General features: G+C 36.6%; 1 protein-coding gene across 11 annotated transcripts in view; it reads left to right on the forward strand.

The window, feature by feature from the left end:
- BIRC6 (baculoviral IAP repeat containing 6) overlaps window positions 1-22,194 on the forward strand; it is a 149,594-nt gene that overhangs the window by 59,919 nt on the left and 67,481 nt on the right. For 7 of the 11 annotated variants that reach the window (XM_039352325.1, XM_039352336.1, XM_039352329.1 and 4 more), the window contains 13 exons: window positions 1,385-1,518; window positions 3,435-3,588; window positions 4,131-4,289; window positions 4,871-5,025; window positions 6,315-6,441; window positions 10,434-10,544; window positions 12,356-12,489; window positions 12,833-12,960; window positions 15,155-15,717; window positions 17,165-17,340; window positions 17,895-17,991; window positions 18,376-18,570; window positions 20,886-21,086. In XM_039352325.1, coding sequence (XP_039208259.1) covers window positions 1,385-1,518; window positions 3,435-3,588; window positions 4,131-4,289; window positions 4,871-5,025; window positions 6,315-6,441; window positions 10,434-10,544; window positions 12,356-12,489; window positions 12,833-12,960; window positions 15,155-15,717; window positions 17,165-17,340; window positions 17,895-17,991; window positions 18,376-18,570; window positions 20,886-21,086 — 2,334 coding nt within the window. The remainder of the gene's footprint in view (window positions 1-1,384; window positions 1,519-3,434; window positions 3,589-4,130; window positions 4,290-4,870; window positions 5,026-6,314; window positions 6,442-10,433; window positions 10,545-12,355; window positions 12,490-12,832; window positions 12,961-15,154; window positions 15,718-17,164; window positions 17,341-17,894; window positions 17,992-18,375; window positions 18,571-20,885; window positions 21,087-22,194) is intronic. The other 4 variants (XM_039352331.1, XM_039352333.1, XM_039352326.1 and 1 more) reach the window with 3 other exon arrangements.

Genomic DNA, 22,194 nt, shown 5'->3' on the forward strand with positions numbered 1-22,194 from the left:
GTAAGTAAATATAACTTGCATAATGGCATTGAATTATTTAAAACTGTTGGTTTTTTGCTTTGGCAATTCTGCTAACCATTCTTGGATTTCAGTAGTTGTTGAAAAATTATACCATTCTGTTGATGTCAAGTAGAACTAAGCAGCTGAAAAGCCGATGCAATCCATAGCAGGTGCAAATCTCCACAGCAGGTGTGTCCAACCTGCAGCCCATAGGCCACATGCGGCCCTGAACAGCTAGTAATGTAGCCCCACAAGATAATAAAAAAAAAAAATAAAATAAAGTTGGTTATTTATATGCAGTCCAAGACAATTCCTCTTCACTTGGTGTGGCCCAGGCTAGCCAAATGGCTGGACAACCAAGAGCTAGATCAGGGGTCCCCAATCTTGGGCCCTTTATGACTTGTGGACTTCATCTCCCAGAATTCCTCAGCCAGAATTCTGGGAGTTGAAGTCCACAAGTCATAAAGGGCCCAAGGTTGGGGACCCCTGAGCTAGAGCATAGCTTAGCCTCATTTTACTTTCCTCCCCCATATTTTTGTGAATAATAGAAATTAGAAGCTCACATTTCAAGACTTGGAGAGGATGTAGACAAAGAATTTCTGTTTTCCATTGCGGACTATTGATAATCCTCCACTTATAACCACAAATGGGCACAGAATCTTGTTATTTGAACAGAGCTTCATTCCCTGACCATAAGCCAGTTCTCCCAGTTGCAGTCATTAATTGGAGCACCATAGAAAGGGTCCAGGCCTCCTAGGCATGCTATAGAGAGGACAGGATCAGGGTCTCTGACTATACCTGAGAGGCCTGGGCCCTCTACCCACCCACACTGGGCAGAACAATCCCTCTGCACACAGACATCAAATCTGGCAAATACACTAGCAAATGCCATTGTTCTCACAATTTCTCTTCCCCTCCCCTCCCCCTCCCCCTCCCCCCCCGCCTAAGAGGCCTGGACCCTCTCTCTGGTGCTTAGCCGTTTGCAGCATCCCACATTCACATAACCACGATTTACGAAGTTTTTGCTGAAAATTTGCATTTACTTTGGGTTTCCAGCAAAAAAAATCCCATTGCAAACAATGAGCTCAGTTAATGACCTCAGCATTTGTTTACCGACTGTGGGTTCACTTAACAAGCATGGTGATTCGGTTAATGGCTTCTGGAAAAAAATATAAAATAAGGTTGGTCACATAATGATCCTCTTAATGACAGGCACAACTGGCATCATTCCAGGCTCAATTATGGGTGGAACACAAGAACTGCCTGTATTTTGTTTCTAAGCTTCTGCTTTTATTATTGTACTTATTGTTATAAGCCGCTCAGTCATGGCAATGGGATGGTCTATAAATTCAGTAAATAAATAAACTATTTGAATCACCCAAAGGTACTCCACCTTTGTCATCTTTGGAAAAAGACAAAGACATTGATCTTGAGTTATTACAAGACCTGATGGAAGTTGACATTGATCCATTAGATATTGATTTGGAAAAAGATCCTCTGGCAGCAAAAGTCTTCAAGGTATGGAACATAATGGATTTTTAAAACAGCTGCAAAACACCTGTGACATAGTCTTAGCTCTTTTCGAAATGTGTGTTTCTGACATTAACATGATAGAATCCTGTACAATACACAGGTATCAATTCCATTTTCATTATAAAACTTACGTTTACTTTGAGATTATTTTATGTACAAATGAATTATAGAGTATAAAGTAATTCAAATTCAAAAGTTAGAAAGGTGCATAAATAGATCTATTACTGTTATGCTCAAAATCAAATCTAGCACAGGCGGGTTTCCTCTCATGACCATTAAGCCCTCTGCATGTCCCTATATAAAAAGCAGTTATATTTTCATTCTAGGAAATATTCTTAAAAGTAACATACAAGAAAAACAGAATTAAAATCAAGTGTAAATGGTATTTCCAGACATTTTGTAAAGTCCTAATGATTTTAGAATTCATCATTTTAAACATGTTTATTTTTTTTGTATGTGAAGAAATGGGAGAGGGTAAGAAAAACTTATAAATATAAAAAAATAAGAAAAATGATGGAGGAAAAATATATTTTATTAGCTATAGGGGTTTTAAACACATCATTAAAACTTGAACACGTGAAATAATAATATAATACTGATCAGTATTACATTGGTAGAACCAATTCATAACCAGAAAGTAGACACATATTATTGATCTGAGGTTGTAAATCTGCACCACAGGTCAGATTCTAGACATGTCACACTACAAAAGCCACTTAAGCATTTAATTACAGTTGGATCTGTGAGTATAGATTTTTAGATTCTTTACATTCATATATCACAGCATATGATTAAAATAAACTGTGGAAGGAGGGACATTCAGTGGACTTAATGGTCATAAAAGGAAATACACCTGTGCTAGATTTGATTTTGAGCATAACAGCAATAGATCTATCTATACACCATTGTAATATTTGAATTATATGATACTCTATAATCCATTTGTTTCCATTCTGGGCATATGATCATGTAAAGAATTCTTCTTCAAAGATACTTTAGATTTCAGCTCCTTTCAATGTGGCCATTTAACATGTGATTAGAGTGATAGTACAAAATAATAGTCCAATAATGAGTTGGGGAAGAGTGCTGTAAATATTACCTGGACAAATTCCCTTTATACCAGGGGTGTCAAACTCAATTTCATTGAGGGCCGCATCACCATTGCGGTTGCCCTTGGGGGGCCGGGTGGGTGTGGCCAGGGTGGGTGCAGCCTACTGGGTGGGCATGAATGGAGTGGGTGTGGCCTCCTGGGTGGGCATGGCCAGCTCTACATCATTCGGGTCAAGGATGCCTGTGGGGGCCTGGGCAGGAGTGGGACAGATCTGAGGGTCTCTGGCAGAAGTGGGTGGGACCAGGGCAAGCGCCAAGGCATGGACCATTTCTTCATTCCTCACAAAGGGGGACACCTCCCCAGCAGGCATCCAGGGGGCAGGGCCGACATGGCAGGGGCTGGTTCCTCGCTGTTTCCAGACAGCTTTGTGGAGCTAAGACTGAATGCGTTTCAGCATAGATGGCCACCACAAAATTGTACATTGGTTCCTGTCCGGCCTGGGCCAGGGCCAAGGCAGCAGGGGCCGTTCCCTCACTATTTCCAGGATGGCTTTGCGGGCCACATGAAACCACTTGGGTTGCATGCCGCCCCTGGGCCTTGGGTTTGACATATCTGCTTTATACTGTCAAATTATAGTTCAGTGAAAGAACATATTGATCTGAAAGCTGCCAGTATAGTTGGCAGCATATATGGCAAAAATAAAAGACTGTTGATTTACTTATAGATACAGATTATGATGATAGGATACAAATACTGAAGACACAGTCTAGTAGTTGAGAGTCATGGGAAAAAAAGTTTTTATTTTCAGGAATTTCAGACCAATGAATGCTTTTTTTTCTGTTTTATAAAGCCTATAAGTAGCACCTGGTATGATTACTGGGGTGCTGATTATGGTACATACAATTACAATCCTTATATTGGAGGTGTTGGAATTTCTGTGGCAAAACCACCAGTTACAACTGAGAAGAATGGATCACAGATTGTGAGTGTATCAGTCTCTCAGGGTAAGCATATCAACTAGTTTTACTTTGCGGCCTAATTTGAGAAAATTCTGTAACTGTTGCTAAAAAAATACATGTTCCCTTTTGGACATATTCCAGTTATGCAAACTATGCTTAAAAAGTGTTTTATAGAGATAATAATTAGAAAACTCTGGTCCAGTATCCTGTTAGTCAAGAGGTGTACATGTAAGCATAGACAGATTATGAAAACAGCGTTGCATTTTTTAAAAAGTCTATTAAAGTTAAGAACTGGACATTTTTCTGCCTTGGAACCATGTCTTGCTACTTAGAGCAAAGACCTTTCTGGCTTGATATATTTAACTCTTTGCTCGCATTTGCATATTTTTATAATTAGTTTCTATCTTAATTCATTTTAAAAGTATTTCCAAATGTATAAACCAGTCAAAACTCTTATTTATAGAAGAATAAATAAATAAATAGATATTTAATAACTTATTAAGGCTTAATACAATATTTACTATTAAAATATGTAGCATTTTACCTATTTGATGAAATATACATATGCTTTTAATGATCTTTTCAAGCTTTAGATGCACGTTTAGAGGTTGGCCTGGAACATCAAGCAGAACTGATGCTGAAAATGATGTCTACTCTGGAAGCAGATTCCATTTTGCAGGCCCTGACCAATACATCCCCTACATGTAATTTTGCACAGTTAAACCTAAGCATCTCTGAATGTTATGGTAATCTTTCTCTTGCTATTGTAGATACTCTGAATTTGTAGCTGAATAGTGGTTATATTATATCAATGATACCTAATAGCAACATATTAGCTTCCCAGCATATACCTAATTTTAATACTCTTAGTTCATTATAAATATATATGAGAAGGGTTTTTTGCAGTGTATTGGAGCTCCCTGTTCAGGATATATATTTATCTTTTTAGGATGTTCTTAAGATGTTATTTCAACAAGTATCAATTTGTCGAGCTAATATTTATCAACTTGGTGGTTATTTACAGTATATAACAATAAGAGTATACACATAAACAATAAAAACATTGATTAATATAGGTGTTTTCTAGAACTTAGGATATGCAAAGAATTTAATTCAAATTCCTAGCAGTATGTTTGCCAGGCTAATTACAGTTTTAACTTACGTTATTGTTGCACCCATCTGTTTTTTCCAAGTTATTTAATTTGGTTTGAATTCTTGGAAACTAATCACAATATTTTGGAAGAATAACACATTCAGTGACAAACACTATGCGTTTCTCTTTTGTAATTAAAAATGTCTTGGCTTTTTCTTTTTCTTTTTTTGCTAGTAGCTCAGTCTCCTGGCGGAACAGATGATTCTTTGCTACGTGGGTTGCACACTTCAAATCAAAACAATCAGTTTATTGTCCAGTTGTCCTCCATTCCAGTGTTAAGTGCATGCTTCAATAAACTATTTTCCATGCTACAAGTCCATCATGTTCAGGTACATAATTGTTGCTTTTGGAATTTGTAGAATTCATATACTGTGTTGGCATTTAGAATCAAGAAATGTACACTTGCTCGATGCTATATTTTATTTAGGTGACTCCTAGTCTGTTGCTGTTTGTATTTTCAACTTAATGTTACTAATAAAAGTATTTGACAATGTACCACATTAATTTAATAAATATAGTTAAAAATAAATGCATTTGTATTTCGAGAATAGACAGACATACAGATAGATCAGCGGTTCTCAATCTATGGGTTGCGACCCCATTTGGGGTCGATCGACCATTTCATGGGGGTCACCAACCAAGGCTGTCCGCCATTTTTTTCCCCTTTTCCGGCGGGTGCCTTACCTCCCTTGGGCTGGGCCAGCTGGTGGCCCAGCCGGTGGTCGGCCTGCTCCGTCTCTGCCACTTGCCAGCCTCGCCTCGGCCGGCGCAGGGGGTGGCACTACGCATGTGCGGCGCTCCCAGGCAGGGAAAGTCCTCGACTTATGACCGGTTGGGTAGTCCTCGACTTACGACCGGTTTAGTCCTCGACTTATGACCGGTTGGGGGTCGCGGCATTTAAAAGGTTGAGAACCACTGAGATAGATGAATATTTATGATGTACTTTTGCAAATTAAACAGTATTCTAAAGCTGTGATAATACTTATAGCTAGAGCACTAGTTAACAACAAAATATTAATAACATCATTTAATTAGAAAGCTGTTTTTTATCATTTTAAAACATAGACACATTTTTCATGTAGGATATACACTGGTGTACTCATGCTTTAAACTGTAGTTCTTTCTTGGGATGAGTTTGCTGATAGCATTCATCCAACATATCCAGTTATAATATATATTTAAACTGGAATTTACAATATTACATTTTTATAATGTCCTTTTCTGAATTCTGAGATGGTTTTCATTAGTATATGCAATTATGTTGTTAAAATAAGTACATTCCTAAGTTTTGAAGTAAGCAATGAAACCTTAGGGAGAGGAAAGACAAATTATTAAACTCCAATAAAATGAACATAATATTTCCTTGAAAAACAGTAATAAAACACGAGCAAACATTAATTTGGATGTTATGTTGATGGTTTGACTAGCTGGTTGTAATCTGTTTTTAGTAACCATGCAAATTGAAATATGTCAAAAATAATACATGCAGTCTACAACAGTATTTTGTTAGCAGAATTAAAAATTGATGTTTGAAATCTTAATTGCAAGTTATCCATTACATGATTGTCTTGTTTTAAGTATGCCTTTTAAATAACAATTGTTAATAATTGTTCTCTAGCTTGAGTCCCTATTACAGCTATGGCTCACATTAAGCCTGAATTCTGGAGCCGCTGGAACTAAAGACAACTGCACTGACATTTTCTTATACAATGCCAACCGGACACCTGTCATTCCTTTAAATCAAGGTGAGCTGCATCACTATGCTCTGCTACATTGATCTAAATCAGTAGTTTTAAAAATACCTGCTGTATTCAGTATAATGTACGATGGGTAGTCTTCGACAGATAACAGTCCATTCATGGACTGTTTGAAGTTACAGTGGCACTGAAAAAAGTGGCTTACAACCATTTTTCCCACATCCGACCGTTACAGCATCCCCACGGTCATGTGATCAAAATTCAGACAGTTGTCAACTGACTCATATTTATGACTGGCTGCAGTGTCCCAGGGTCACATGGTCCCCTTCTGCGACCTCCTGGCAAGCAAAACCAATGAGGAAGCTAGATTCACTTAAAAACCATGTTGCTAACTTAACAGCTGCAGCGATTCATTTAACAAATGTGGCAAGCAAGGTCATAAAATGAGGCAAAACTCACTTAACAACTGTCTCACTTAGCAACAGAAATTTTGGACTCAATTGCGGTTGTAAGTCGAGGACTACCTATATATTCAGGTTGGATTTTTGTTGTTGTTGTTACATTACAGTGGAGCAAAAAAGTATTTAGTCAGCCACCAATTGTGCAAGTTCTCCCACTTAAAAAGATGAGAGAGGCCTGTAATTGTCATCATAGGTAGACCTCAACTATGAGAGACAAAATGAGAAAACAAATCCAGACAATCACATTTCTGATTTGGAAAGAATTTATTTGCAAATTATGGTGGAAAATAAGTATTTGGTCAATATCAAAAGTTCATCTCAATACTTTGTTATATATCCTTTGTTGGCAATGACAGAGGTCAAACTTTTTCTGTAAGTCTTCACAAGGTTGGCACACACTGTTGCTGGTATGTTGGCCCATTCCTCCATGCAGATCTCCCCTAGAGCAGTGATGTTTTGGGGCTGTCGCTGGGCAACACGGACTTTCAACTCCCTCCAAAGGTTTTCTATGGGGTTGAGATCTGGAGACTGGCTAGGCCACTCCAGGACCTTGAAATGCTTCTTACGAAACCACTCCTTCGTTGCCCGGGCGGTGTGTTTGGGATCATTGTCATGCTGAAAGACCCAGCCACGTTTCTTCTTCAATGCCCTTGCTGATGGAAGGAGGTTTGCACTCAAAATCTTACGATACATGGCCCCATTCATTCTTTCGTGTACACGGATCAGTTGTCCTGGTCCCTTTGCAGAGAAACAGCCCCAAAGCATGATGTTGCCACCCCCATGCTTCATAGTAGGTATGGTGTTCTTTGGATGCAACTCAGCATTCTCTTTCCTCCAAACATGACGAGTTGTGTTTCTACCAAACAGTTCTACTTTGGTTTCATCTGACCATAGGACATTCTCCCAATCCTCTTCTGGATCATCCAAATGCTCTCTAGCAAACTTCAGACGGGCCCGGACATGTACTGGCTTAAGCAGGGGGACACGTCTGGCACTGCAGGATCTGAGTCCCTGGCGGTGTAGTGTGTTACTGATGGTTGCCTTTGTTACGTTGGTCCCAGCTCTCTGCAGGTCATTCACTAGGTCCCCCCGTGTGGTTCTGGGATTTTTGCTCACCGTTCTTGTGATCATGTTGACCCCACGGGGTGAGATCTTGCGTGGAGCCCCAGATCGAGGGAGATTATCAGTGGTCTTGTATGTCTTCCATTTTCTAATTATTGCTCCCACAGTTGATTTCTTCACACCAAGCTGCTTGCCTATTGCAGATTCAGTCTTCCCAGCCTGGTGCAGGTCTACAATTTTGTTTCTGGTGTCCTTCGACAGCTCTTTGGTCTTCACCATAGTGGAGTTTGGAGTGTGACTGTTTGAGGTTGTGGACAGGTGTCTTTTATACTGATAACAAGTTCAAACAGGTGCCATTAATACAGGTAATGAGTGGAGGACAGAGGAGCCTCTTAAAGAAGAAGTTACAGGTCTGAGAGCCAGAAATCTTGCTTGTTTGTAGGTGACCAAATACTTATTTTCCACCATAATTTGCAAATAAATTCTTTCCAAATCAGACAATGTGATTGTCTGGATTTGTTTTCTCATTTTGTCTCTCATAGTTGAGGTCTACCTATGATGACAATTACAGGCCTCTCTCATCTTTTTAAGTGGGAGAACTTGCACAATTGGTGGCTGACTAAATACTTTTTTGCCCCACTGTATATGGTAAATTCAAGAACTATTTCCAGTTCAAACGAACTGTCAAAAAAAATAAAATAAGAGATGGACGCTTTGAGTTCTTTCATTTCTAAGTTACTTTATATTTGAAAAACAATTCCTGAATCCACTTTTTCTTACTGCCATAAAACATATTGGAATGCATTTCTCCAGGGTTAAAGTATGCTTAAAAAAATAAATTAAGGTTTCAACAAGAGTTAATTCTAACACTGTTTTAGATGATTTCCAAATTAAGTAAACAGCCAAGAGTCACTCTGACAGTAAGTTGAGCAATACATGAAGTTGATAGATAAATCAGTGACCTTTAGGCTAACACTTAATATACAATTAAGGAGTATTTAAAATGATGTGCAGATTGCAGAATCAGTTAGGTTTCTTTCTATCATTCATACTTTGAATTAGTTAGCATAAGTGAATGCCTTCTCATTCTATGGAATGAGTTGTCTGCTGTTGTAAACCACTCGGAGTCACATAGGTGAGATGGGCAGTATAGAAATTTAATAAAAAAGTAAATTGTTGGGTTTCTTTTATCTGAAAGGAATTCTGTTTTTACCACATGGTAGAATCTCCAATCAGTTATCTTCAAAATAAATTTTGGCACTCTTAATCTCTCTGTTTGTATGTATAGATAGTCCTCGACTAACAACCGTTCATTTAGAGACCATTCAGAGTTACAACAGCATTGAAAAAAAATGACTTATGATCATTTTTCATATTTATGACCATTGCCGCATCGCCATGGTCACATAACCATCATTCGGATGTTTGGCAACTGGCTCATATTTGACGATTTCAGTGTCCTGGGATTATGGGATCACTTTTTGCAACCTTCTAACAAGCAAAGTGAATGAGAAAGCCAGATTCACTTAACAACTGTGTTATTAACTTAACAACTGCAGTCACTTAAAAGATGTAGCAAGGAAGATCATAAAATGGGACAAATCTTAATAATTAGCAACATAGATTTTGGGCTCAATTGTGATCGTAAAGTTGAGGATTATAAATGTATTTATGTATACATACATGTATGTATGTATACACACACACACACATATTTATATTTCATGTAGCTAGACTGCTCATCTCCCCCAAAGATTTGATGCCTACTTTCTTCCATTTTTCTATCTCTGGGGGCTGCACAATGTACTGGTACATAACCTTGAGGGTTAGGGCTGTATTACTACCTCTTTTTATTAGTCTACAAAGAAAATAAGCAATAATCTGCTTATCCTACGGTCAGTTGGCTAATTCTGTTGTTAATATGTCGTATGCTCATTACCTAACTCAGGGGTAGGCAACCTTAACTAATAGAATAAAGCTGCTTCATATATTATCAAATTCTTACATGGATGTCCAACCTCGAATGTTGGCAATTGCTTAACCTTAACCCTAATTTCTACATGCAGATATTGACATATTCTGAACACTCTGACAAGTGAAATGATCCCAGGTAGTATGGTGTAGACAGTCTGTGACAACAACTCTGTTAATTGCTATGAATACAGGAGTAAGATTTTCACTAGTAAATAAATAAAAGTCCTGGTCTTCGTTTCAACAGAGAGGAAACTATGAAGCCAAAGCAGGAGCAAGATTTTTATCATTATTTTTTTATCTTGAATGCTGATGAAATTATAACAATTTTTCCTGCCTCACCTTTCATGCATGTTATTCCTACATGATGTATGTAGTTTATTTACTAGCTTGGGAGATCCAAAAAAGTAAAGGCTCTGTCATAATGATTTTTTTTCCTTATCTAAAAAATGATCAGTTCCCTTTTGAAATAATTCATCAATAATACCAAAACAGCAACTTACAATTGTGATATGCTATTTTTGATCTCTTTGTTGTTTTTTTCAGCATCAATAACTAGCTTCCTGACTGTCTTGGCATGGTATCCTAATACCTTGCTGCGAACATGGTGCCTTGTACTTCATAGTTTAACTCTCATGACAAACATGCAGTTCAATTGTAAGTTCAAGTTAAGTTAGAAATGTAATTATCTTTTTTAAAATAGTAAATTTTAAAAATCATTTTGACAAAAAGTAGTAAACACCAAAAGTTGATGCCTCATTTTAATCAATATATTTGTTAAAATATCAGCATAAAATAAGAACCACTTTTATTAATTCAGTGTATGGAACATGGGGAATTACTGACCAAATGAATCTAGATTTCGGTTCAGAACATACTAGATCAGGGGTCCCCAACGCCTAGTCCGTGGACTGGTACCGGTCCATGGCGTGCCAGCAACCAGGCCGCACAAACAAGCAAAGCCCCATCCGCGGGATGCAGGCAACACAGAAAACTACACCTCTCTGGTCCATGAAAAATCTCTCTCCATATAACCAGTCTCTGGTGCCCAAAAGGTTGGGGACCTCTATACTAGATCATTACATAAAACATGCTCTGTGTAGACCATATCAACTCCACAGGTTTATACTGAATAGTGAATAGCAATGACTGGATAGGTAATATCTCCATTAGCATCAGTATGCCTGAAAATACCTTTCATGCATCCAGCACCTAAGTTTAATTTAAAAAAAATTCTGTTCTTAAAAAGCAAATTGAAAAATTGACATACCTGAAAGAAAAGATCAATTTCTAAATGCATTTATTAGGAGTGCATGACAGTTTTGAGTTCAAAACAATTGTTTTGAGTTTAAAATCAATTATTCTGACCTAAGCAAAAAAAATGTTCCCATACTGGTTCCAATCAGTCTGATAATGTGCTGAGTTTGCAGTAACTGTTTTCAATTCAGATTGAGTCCAAACATTTATGAAAGGGCTGGGGCACTTCCAATAACATCAGAACAGCTGTCTCTAACCCAAAATATAGATTATGGGTTTGAAACAAAGTATTTCTGAGAATTCAAAACATTTTTATTTTGATAAATTTTGCAGATCACTTACATTTATTAGCATAGGCTGCACAAGCATTGTTAGCAAGTAGAAAACTGGATGGATATAGATTCCTTCTTGTGAGATATGGCTACCTACACAGAAAAGGAAGATAATGTTAAAGTGGAATAGTCATACACATCCTTAGGTGCTACTATGTCCTCTGGTATATGTGTGCTTTGTGACTAACTATGTTCAACATAATACTTTGTTAAAGGATAGGTAGACTTACTCATTGTAGCCATTTTGTGAGAATATCCGTAAGCATCCATGATGTGCTTTCCAAATTCTGTTAACCCAAAAGATGCATTGCTTATTTCCAGTTTTGATAATATTGATAAATCTTGATAAATATAGCTGTTGCTCCTCCTTATATCAGGGGTGTCAAATTGCCAGCCCGTGGGCCGGATGCATCATGCCAAAACCGCGCCCACCCCATTGCCGACAATGGAAAAAAAGTTGTGATACATCGTGACACGTCACGTGACATTGCGAGTTTGACATCCCTGTCCTATATGTATTTACCCATACAGCTTGTCTGCTTGTAACTACTGGCCCTTCTTTTGTTTTGAAAGTGGCAGATGGAGCTATGAAAGAAATCTTGTACCTTATGGCTAAGTATTTAAGACATTCACTAAGGCAGCTAGAGACCAGGATCTCTTTTAAATAACAGAATGAGATGCCTACTTTATTAACCCTCCTGGCATTTAGGAATGATTTCAGGTACTGCCACGAATGTGCAAATTAATCCTGATAGTTGGAAAGGAATGTATTTTAAAATTCAGAATTTCAGAATACTGTACATATAGAATAAACATGTCAGCAGTCATAGGTACTATAATTTAAGTTGAAGAAGAACCAACCTTTTATTTGTCTTACAGCTGGTTCTAGTAGTGCCATTACATCTCAGGAAAGTACTGCCCAGCTATTGGTATCAGATCCTAATCTTATTCATATTTTAGTGAAGTTTCTTTCTGGAACAAATCCCCATGGAACAAATCAACATAGTCCACAGGTAATATTTTTCATTCACTTTAATTTTATTTGCTGATTTGATTTATATACCACCTTTATTTTTTTACAATTTGGGCCACCAGTTGGAAGCATGTGTAGACAAATGTTAATCTTTTAAGAGAAATAATACGAGTATTCAAACATTGCAGTTTTAAATGTGAATATTTAGATCTCTGATCCCTTGAAATCAGAATGGGGTGCAATTTTAATCACATATCCTAAACATCAGGTTGATAGACAGTTTAACCATCATCCATCTATTCTTTAACAAAGTCTTTGAAATTATTTCAGACAATGTAGCTATTCAGAAAACAATTGCAAATACTTCTTTAAATCTCTTTCAGGTTGGCCCAACAGCCACCCAAGCTATGCAAGAATTCCTTACTCGTTTACAAGTGCATCTTTCTTCAGCATGCCCTCAGATGTTCAGTGAATTTTTATTAAAGTTGATACATATTCTTTCAATTGAGAGGTAATATTTTATTTATTATAAATACCAAAATTTATAGTTTTGGACTATAGAAACATTGCATAGGTTTGTTTTTAGAATTTGTCAATTTTCAGATAGTGGATATTAAATTACTATTCTTTCTGACCTGCTAAACATAATTCTTTTGGACCATGCAAAGTAAAATTCAAAGCCATCGGCATAAAATTCTGTTGGCAAGCCAAGAAAATGATTAAAATAATAATTAAAAAATCCAACAGGAGCAATACATGCAAACAATAAAGACTATATCTAAGATCATGGAAGTTATTTAGTGATGGTTGCATTGTTGTTCTTTGAAGTTTAAAATAAAAATGAGCGGTGGTTCAGAAAATGAATCAGAAACTATGTGTATGCAAACGAAGGAAAGGGCTCCTTCACAAACCATATTGGCTCAGGCACCCCTGCTTTACACAGTGCCCTTTTCAGATCCTTTAGGAAGTACTAAGAAACCAAAATCACAGGTTGGTGGTCCTGTTTCCCTAATCAATCCCTAGTTGAAATAGTACTGAGATCCCTTCAACATTGCTGTTCTTTGAATCATTTGAAGCAGCAAGGGGAAAAAAATAAGCTTTTCATCAAGTGTAATGATGGCCAACATATTGGGGGTTTAGTGAATTCTATTAGCTGCCATAGGACTCTTCCCAGCTCCCATAAGGAGTTAGCTTAACCCAGTGTTTCTCAACCTTGACAATTTTAAGGCATGTGGACTTCAACTCCCAGAATTCCACAGCCAGCATTGCTGGCTGTGGAATTCTGGGAGTTGAAGTCCACATGCCTTAAAATTGTCAAGGTTGAGAAACACTGGCTTAACCAAAGGCCTTCAAAGGTATTTATGGTACAGAGAAACAAAAGAAGAAAATAATTTAAAGGAATGTATTATAAGACAAAGTGTCTTACAAATTTGGGAGTCCTCTGAGAATAAGTCCAAGGTTTTTACCACTAGCAATCACCATCATGTTTTTATATTTTAGATTGAGGATAATTACAGCAAAAAGATTTAATTACATTTGCTACTATAGCATAATTCAGACTAAGGAATTAGACTAAAGAGACAGCATGAATTTGTTAAGGAAGACAGGAATTTACCACAGTTACAAATTGATGGAATAATACAAAGTGACCTTAAGAAAGAAGGATGAGACTCTGAGAAAGATTACAGGGTTTGAGAAATTTAGAATCAAGAGAAATTATTTGAATGTATTTATAGATAGTTATTGAAATATGATACAGAGACAGAATAAAGTAAATATTGTTCATTGAAGTGAATACAAAACATTAAAAAGAAGTAATTACAACAGCAAAATGGAAAAATTAATAACATTCATTCCAACCTATAATTTAGGGGAAAATTGGTATAAAATGTATTATAGAAGGTATATAACTCCGTCATTGATTACCAAGGTGAAAAAGTTATGCTGGAAATGCCGTAATAAAAAAGGACATTATATCACGTGATGATCATGCAAAAAAAAAAAAATCTCAGAGGTATTAGAAATATATAAATATTGAGAATTTTTTTCCAAAATAAATTTGAACTAAAATCACAAGTATTCTTATTAACAATAATTTTTAAAATATAAATAAAAAGCATCATAATTTACTCAAATAGTAACAACACAATATTAAAATTGGTAAAAGATTGGTAAAATAAAATTTTGCTGATGATAGCAAGCTTGGGAGACCAAAATGGAAGAATCTGCAACAATGGGAAAACTGACAATATATTATTCATAAAAAGTTTAACTGAATATAACAGGAATGGCTCACTTATACATGGCATGCTACATAGCAAGGCAAATTTATGCAGTTGGAATACATTTTCTAGGGAAAAAATTAAAAGATTAATTAAAAATAATTGATGAAATTACTTAAAATATAAGCAACAATCTCCAGTGTTTATTGTTCAACATAAATCATAAATATTTAAGTAATGGTTAGTGGTTGAAAAAAAATGGAAAATGAGAGAATGTGCTAGTGAAAACTGTTTTTATAATTTTCTTTTATGTTCCGTTCCTTATTTTTTATTTTTGTCTCTTTTGTTACTTAGTTTTATTTCTATGCAGGTTTTTGACTAAGCTTATATAATAAAATATAAATGTACAGTATGTATATATGCATGTATTTTGATTTTTCACCAACCTAAATAATCCTAATTTTCATTTCCCTTTCTTTCTAGGGGTGCTTTCCAGACTGGCCAGGGTCCTCTGGATGCACAAGTGAAGCTTCTGGAATTCACACTTGAGCAGAATTTTGAAGTCGTTTCAGTGAGCACCATTTCTGCTGTTATTGAATCCATCACATTTCTAGTGCACCATTACATTACGTGTACCGACAAAGTAATGTCTCGTAGTGGTTCCGACAGTTCAGTGGGCGCGCGAGCTTGTTTTGGAGGACTCTTTGCTAATATCATCCGGCCAGGGGATGCCAAAGCAGTCTGTGGAGAGATGACCAGGGATCAGCTCATGTTTGATTTGCTCAAGTTGGTCAATATCCTGGTTCAGCTGCCTCTTTCAAGCAACAGAGAATATAGTGCTCGGGCTCAGATGGCCAGCAGCACCACGGACAGTGTTTCTGATGAAGAAAAGGTTTCTGGTGGAAAAGATAGCAATGGAAACAGTGGGAATACTCAAGGCTCAACTATCTATGTAGCTGACCTAGTCTTAGCAAACCAACAAATTATGAGCCAGATTCTGTCTGCTCTGGGCCAATGTAACAGCAGTGCTATGGCAATGATAATTGGTAGGTATTTTAATTATGCATGTATAATTTCTGTATCCTGCTTACCATCTCAAAAGATCAGAACAGCTTGTGTGCAATTCTTAGGTAAACCATAATGCTGCCTGCTGTAGTTCCAGCTACGCCCATATTTAAATAAGTTGGCTCTAGAGTTTTTGTTTGTTTAAGAATACTCTATTTCAAATATATATCATGAATGAATGAATATATGAATGAATATGTGTGATCAAGACATTTTTGACTCTTAGCAACTCTGCAGATGGATAAGCTGGAATAGCTTTGATAACATGACAAACGTTTTTTATCCCTGAATTATAAGTAACTCAGTATATTTTTTAGCAAACTAACAAAAGAATTAGAAATGACAAAAACCTCAGTGTTAAACCCTGTTCTTTCCCACATACCAATCAATCTCAAGTTTTCCTTTAAAATTTATTTTTAAAAATGGAGAATGGAATTGGAAAAATATCCATACAAAATATAGAAATATAATACAAATAATAGAATAAAATGCAGTAGCCAATTAAGCAAAATAAAACCAATCGAAACAGAAATTGAATAACATTTCTTCTAAAATGCTTTAGCAAACTTATATATTTATTTATTAGATACATGTTCCATTTTTTCTCCAGGAGCTCAAGATGACATACGTAGCACTTCATCTTTCAATTTATACCCACTATAACAACTTTGCTGCTACCTGTGAAGTAACTTGAGCTGACCAGCCCAAAGTCACCCCATGGTTCTTGGTCAATCTAAATGTCTTTCCCTGTTCCTAATCCACCAGTTTAATCACTATACCATAGTGTTTGTTAATCTGGCACTGGAAAGAGTGCAGAGTTTGCAGCAGTCAAACAATTATTGTAAGCATTCTAGAATTGCTTTACTACATGAAGTGTAGTAAATATGAGAGAAGATACAGTTCCCACGTATGCCGCCAGTACCAGTACTTTTATAAAGGATCTAAAACCTCAAAATACTTGTTTCAGAAAAAGTTGTCCTTAATATGTGAATGGTTATGTTTGACTCAGTGGTCTGTGTGTAAATCAGCTTGTGCAGGTTCATAAAGAAATTCAAAAAGATAGATCTTTGAGGGGGAAAGGTCCAGCTCTCATAGTAATTTGCAAACGACAGTGTGAAGAACAGAAAATAATCTACTGTTATTGCTATTTGCTACCCACTGAAACCTACAAAAATGCACTGAAGATGGCATTATATATCAGCTTTTGCATTTTTGTTCTGTCATTAACATGCATAATAGCAAATTATGAATGTGCTAAACTTACTGTCTTGTATGCTATTTGTCCTTCAGCAAAAAACATGAGCTGATAATTTATGTTACTTTTTTTTGAAAGGTTGAAAGATAATCCTGAATTAAATGGATAATGCTATCTTATATATTTCACTGTTTAACAGTGCCTTCCGATTTATATTATTCTTTATATCCTAGGTGCCAGCGGTTTACATCTTACAAAGCATGAGAATTTTCATGGAGGATTGGATGCCATATCAGTTGGAGATGGATTGTTTACTATCCTAACAACACTCAGTAAAAAAGCTACAACTGTGCAAGTGATGCTTCAGCCAATTCTTACCTACATGGCTTGTGGGTATATGGGAAGACAAGTAAGTGTTCAAAGTATTACCTTGTAATTGATTTCTGATCCTCTCTCTGCTGAAGACTTTGGGAAGCTGTTTAGGCAGATAGTAGTAATTACAGTCTTTTCTGTGTTATAAACTTGATTGAATTAAATAGGGATCCGCTGAAGAAAAGAAGCAACGAATGTTTAATCTAAATCTTTGACTGCTTAGCTGGCTTAGTTGCTCTTTCATGTTGTTCTTGTCAGTTAGTTCTTTTCTTCAGCCCAGGACTGAAGAAAGAGGACTCCTTTAAACTACATTGAGATGAAAATATTAACTAATACTTTACTGATATAAGCTCTAGATATTACTATTTGCAATATGTATAATGGGCATTGACAGATTTGTTTCACTGCTCTTCAATTAATTTCAAACTTGTTCAGTCATTGTGAGAATTGTGCTCTTTCGTTTATTTTAATTGTTTAAAATAAAAACAGAAACAAACAGAAAAATGATCTGGCAGATCATTGTTCCTCTGTAGTATGAAGCCAACTTATATATGTACAACTAGGTAAATGTTCTTTTTTTGTTTCCACTAGGGTTCTCTTGCCACTTGCCAGTTGTCTGAACCTTTGTTATGGTTCATTTTAAGAGTATTGGATACCAGTGAGGCACTGAAAGCTTTTCATGATATGGGTAAGGATGTTCTTTTCCATTTTCTATACATATACTGAAATTACAATCCAAACGGGTTTGCACATGAGCTAAAAGGCCTCTTGTGTCCCTACCCAGCCTTCCCAATTTGTGTACTTCAGACTTTTGCACTTTTGCTCTAATCGTTTTTGACTATTACGAGAACAGGAGAAAAGAAGGGAGCATGTGAGTGGAAATAGTTGCAAAGAGGCTGGTCTCAAATAAATATGGTTTAAATTTTGATCAAAGAATTTTGAATATCCTCTCTTTGTGTAGGCATAATTTTTTCCAGATTTTTAATAAACTGTACTCGGCTTTTTGTCAAAACTGTTTAAATGGTAACTCATCATATTGTTATTCTCGGGATTTATTGACTTTCTTTCTTAGGAGGTGTTCAGCTCATTTGCAATAACATGGTGACCAGTACCAGAGCCATTGTAAACACAGCGAGAAGCATGGTTTCAACTATTATGAAATTTTTAGACTCTGGCCCTAGCAAGGCAACAGATGGTACTTTGAAAGCAAGAGTGCTAGCTTCTGAGCCTGATAATGCAGAAGGAATCCACAATTTTGCACCATTGGGTAAGTTAGATACCCCTATAGTTTGGTATGATTTTGAAACATACAGGTTTTGTAGAATAGAATGTGTTGGCAGGTTTGGGGGGAACTCAGATTTTGCAAAATAATATTAAATTACTTGAGAAAACAGAAGGAATAACCTCACCTGGTGGTGGAATACAGTAGGCACAAAATGTTACATTGGTATAGAAAGGAGGACTGTGCAGGGAATTGTTATGATCATTTAAGGCAGACATGTCAAACTCGCAGCGTCACATGACGTCGTGCAATGTATCGGGAGAGTTTTGCCATTGCTGGCAATGGAGTGGGTGCGGCTTCTGCACGATGTGTCCGACCCATTGCCGGCAGTTTGACACCTCTGATTTAAGGTATCATGAAATAAGTTGGCTGAAATTCTGAACAAGAATTTTCATCACAAAATTTTGTTATATACCACAGTTCCAAAATTTGTAAGAACTGTACAGAATTTTTAAAGTTATATATTATCTAGTCTTTGGCTAAGGTTTGCTATAACAGAATAACAGAGTTGACAGGGACCTTGGAGGTCTTCTAGTCCAACCCCCTGCCTATGCCATGCTAATCTCTTACACAAAGAAAAACATGGAGAGATTTACATTGTAACTGCTTCACCATTAAATTTGATTTACGTATGTTTAGTCATGTTCTAGTAAGTGTTATGTTTAGAGCTTCATTTGTGTACCAGCTCAGATAAGAATATGATTTAAAGCCATTGCATTTAACCGTAGTTTTTTGAATGAAAATCACTAGATGTTCCTCATTTCATTGTAACTAAAAAATTTAAGCACTTTAGTATTTAATCTAAATTTCTGTTTCACAGTGACCAAGATTCCCATTATGCTTTTTGGTTCAGAAACTGTGTCTCATTTTTTTGTGCATTTTGATGTGATAATCATTAGCAAAAATCTGTCTCCCTTTGCAAGTACTTTTTGAACATAACGTATTTTTTAAAAGCTGTTTAGTGTCTCCTCACCACCGACACCACTGGGGGAAAAAAACCTTTCCAGAGACTTGTGGTTTAAATTTATATCAAGTGTTTTTTTTTATTGTTTAATGATATCTTTAAACATGGGAGTAGACTATGTAATTAGATGCACTATCTTCCCGAGATCACAAATATTTATCTGACAGGATGAAGCATGACTGAAAATTAAGAATCACAATTTATAAACATTTGTATTAAGTTTCTGTTTTTTCTTACTGTCTCCATGGGAAATATATAGAAATTGCTTGTTATTATGAAGAATGCATCTACTATTGCATTAATTTCTATCAACTAGTAAGGACAAAGATCATGTGATATATATTTTTGTCGGAGGATTGAGGCCAGGGAAACTCCACTCCAAATCTTCCTTAACTTTCACCCAAGATAGCATTTCCTCAATAGCTGTCCTCTATAATACCTTCCCTTCTCCAGAATGGCCATAAAATCAAGTTTACACTTTCTTACTTGTTTAGGCAGTCAGTTCCACAGGCAATTACTTTCAGCAGAAACTAGATAGGAGATACTTAAGATATTAGACACTTTGTGGGCCTATATATTCTGCCCAAAGATCATTATCAATTAAATTTCTGATATCATAGGTGGTCTGATGACAGCCCTCCTTTCTAAGGTAATGGGGATGCTTTTTCTTAGAGACTCGGGTGAAAGATGCCAGGAGAGCTTGCTTGAGGAGTGTCCTTGATTACAGGCTTTCTCTGTATATTAGTTTTGGATAGAGATCACCCTTTAAAATTAAATTTTAAGTCTCCTTCTTTACAAACAATAGAGCTGAGCCTCTATGCGTTCATCAGTTACCATTTCGTTCATTCTGGAATATAAAGTATAGGGAATTATCCATTCTCATTCTTGCTGTCTGATTTGATTAACAGTGCGTCTCTCTCTACTGTGCATACACTCAGACTCATCCACAGTCAGTATTTGGAAAGATACAATGTAAATGCACAAAGCTAAAAGTAAAGATCTAAATTACATTATGTTTGCCTACCTACGCAATAAAGTTAACCCATACAATGCCTTTTTCATACCAAGTCAGAAGGAACCCTTCACATGCACTGTGTAGCAGTATCATTTTTAATGGAAGTGAAATACTCCGTGATGGGCATCACATGTGCAATATTTATTTGTTCTAGTTGCATATAAAGAACACTGAGTAAAATGTATGTAGCCACAAATGTAGTTCAACTGCTTGCCCCTGGGCAACACCGATATTTTCTTTTTTCTCGTCTCTTTTGGCTTTTTGATCATTTGCAAGTGTATCTGGCGTGTTTTTTAAATTCATGGCAATTATTTATTGAAGGCTCAATTACGTCAAGTAGTCCTACAGCCCAGCCTGCTGAAGTATTGCTGCAAGCAACTCCACCACATCGAAGGGCTCGATCTGCCGCTTGGTCTTACATCTTTTTACCTGAAGAAGCCTGGTGTGACCTTACAATTCATCTCCCTGCTGCAGTGTTGCTAAAAGAAATACATATTCAGCCACACCTTGCCTCTCTTGCAAGTAGGTATCCTTACAATACCTTATTTGTTGTTGTACAGTAAAGAAACTCTTTTGAAGTAGCATTACTGTGAGAAAATAAGAGTGCCAGTAACACAGTCTGATTCTAGGTTCCATCTTAAAGATCTTAAACAATAAATCAACTTGCTGGGTCTATGCCAAATAATGTGCAGTTTTAAATCTATTGTAAAATTCATACTTGGAAGAAAGTGTCTATCTCAGGGGTAGGCAACCCAAAACACTCAAAGAGCCACTTGGACCCGTTTCCCACTAAAAACAAAACACCAGGAGCCGCAAAACCCTTTTGATATCTAAAATGAAGATAACACTGCATATATCCTTTTTACCTTTATTATAGGTGTGTGTGTGTGTGTGTGTGTGTGTGTGTGTGTGTGTGTGTGTGTGTGTGTGTGTGTATATATATATATATATATATATATATATATATGTAGGTCTTTGGTTGTTCGGGTTTTCTCCCGCGAAAATTGGAAGTGTCTTGGCGACGTTTCAACGAAGTCCCATTCGTCATCTTCAGGCTGGTGTTTTCAGCTTCGTGCTTCGAGCAGCACGAAGCACGAAGCTGAAAACACCAGCCTGAAGATGACGAATGGGACTTCGTCGAAACGTCGCCAAGACACTTCCAATTTTACGCGGGAGAAAACCCGAACAACCAAAGACCTACATACAAACACCCGCGAAAACCTCAGAAAACATATATATATATATATATATATATATATATATATATATATATATATATATATATATATATATACACACACACACACACACACATACACACACACACAATATACACACACACACACACACACATTAAAAATAAAAGTAAAAATATCACTCTTGGGAATATCCATACTATTAAAACAATGATCACCAAGAGAATGCTTTAAGAGAATAAAATTACATACACACACAGGTAAAAAAATGATATATGCAGTGTTATCTTCATTTTAGATGTCAAAAGGGTCTCTCTCTCTCTGTCTCTCTCCCTCCCTCCCTCTCTATCCGCCCTTGGTCTGCCACTCCTCTTCCCCCACTCTCTTTCTTTCTCTTTCTTTCTCTCTCTCTCTTTCCTCTCTCTCTCTCTCTC

This window comes from Crotalus tigris, unplaced genomic scaffold, assembly GCF_016545835.1.
Source record: "Crotalus tigris isolate CLP2741 ecotype Arizona unplaced genomic scaffold, ASM1654583v1 scf7180000018420.1175843, whole genome shotgun sequence".
In the NCBI taxonomy this organism is placed as follows: Eukaryota; Metazoa; Chordata; class Lepidosauria; order Squamata; family Viperidae; genus Crotalus; species Crotalus tigris.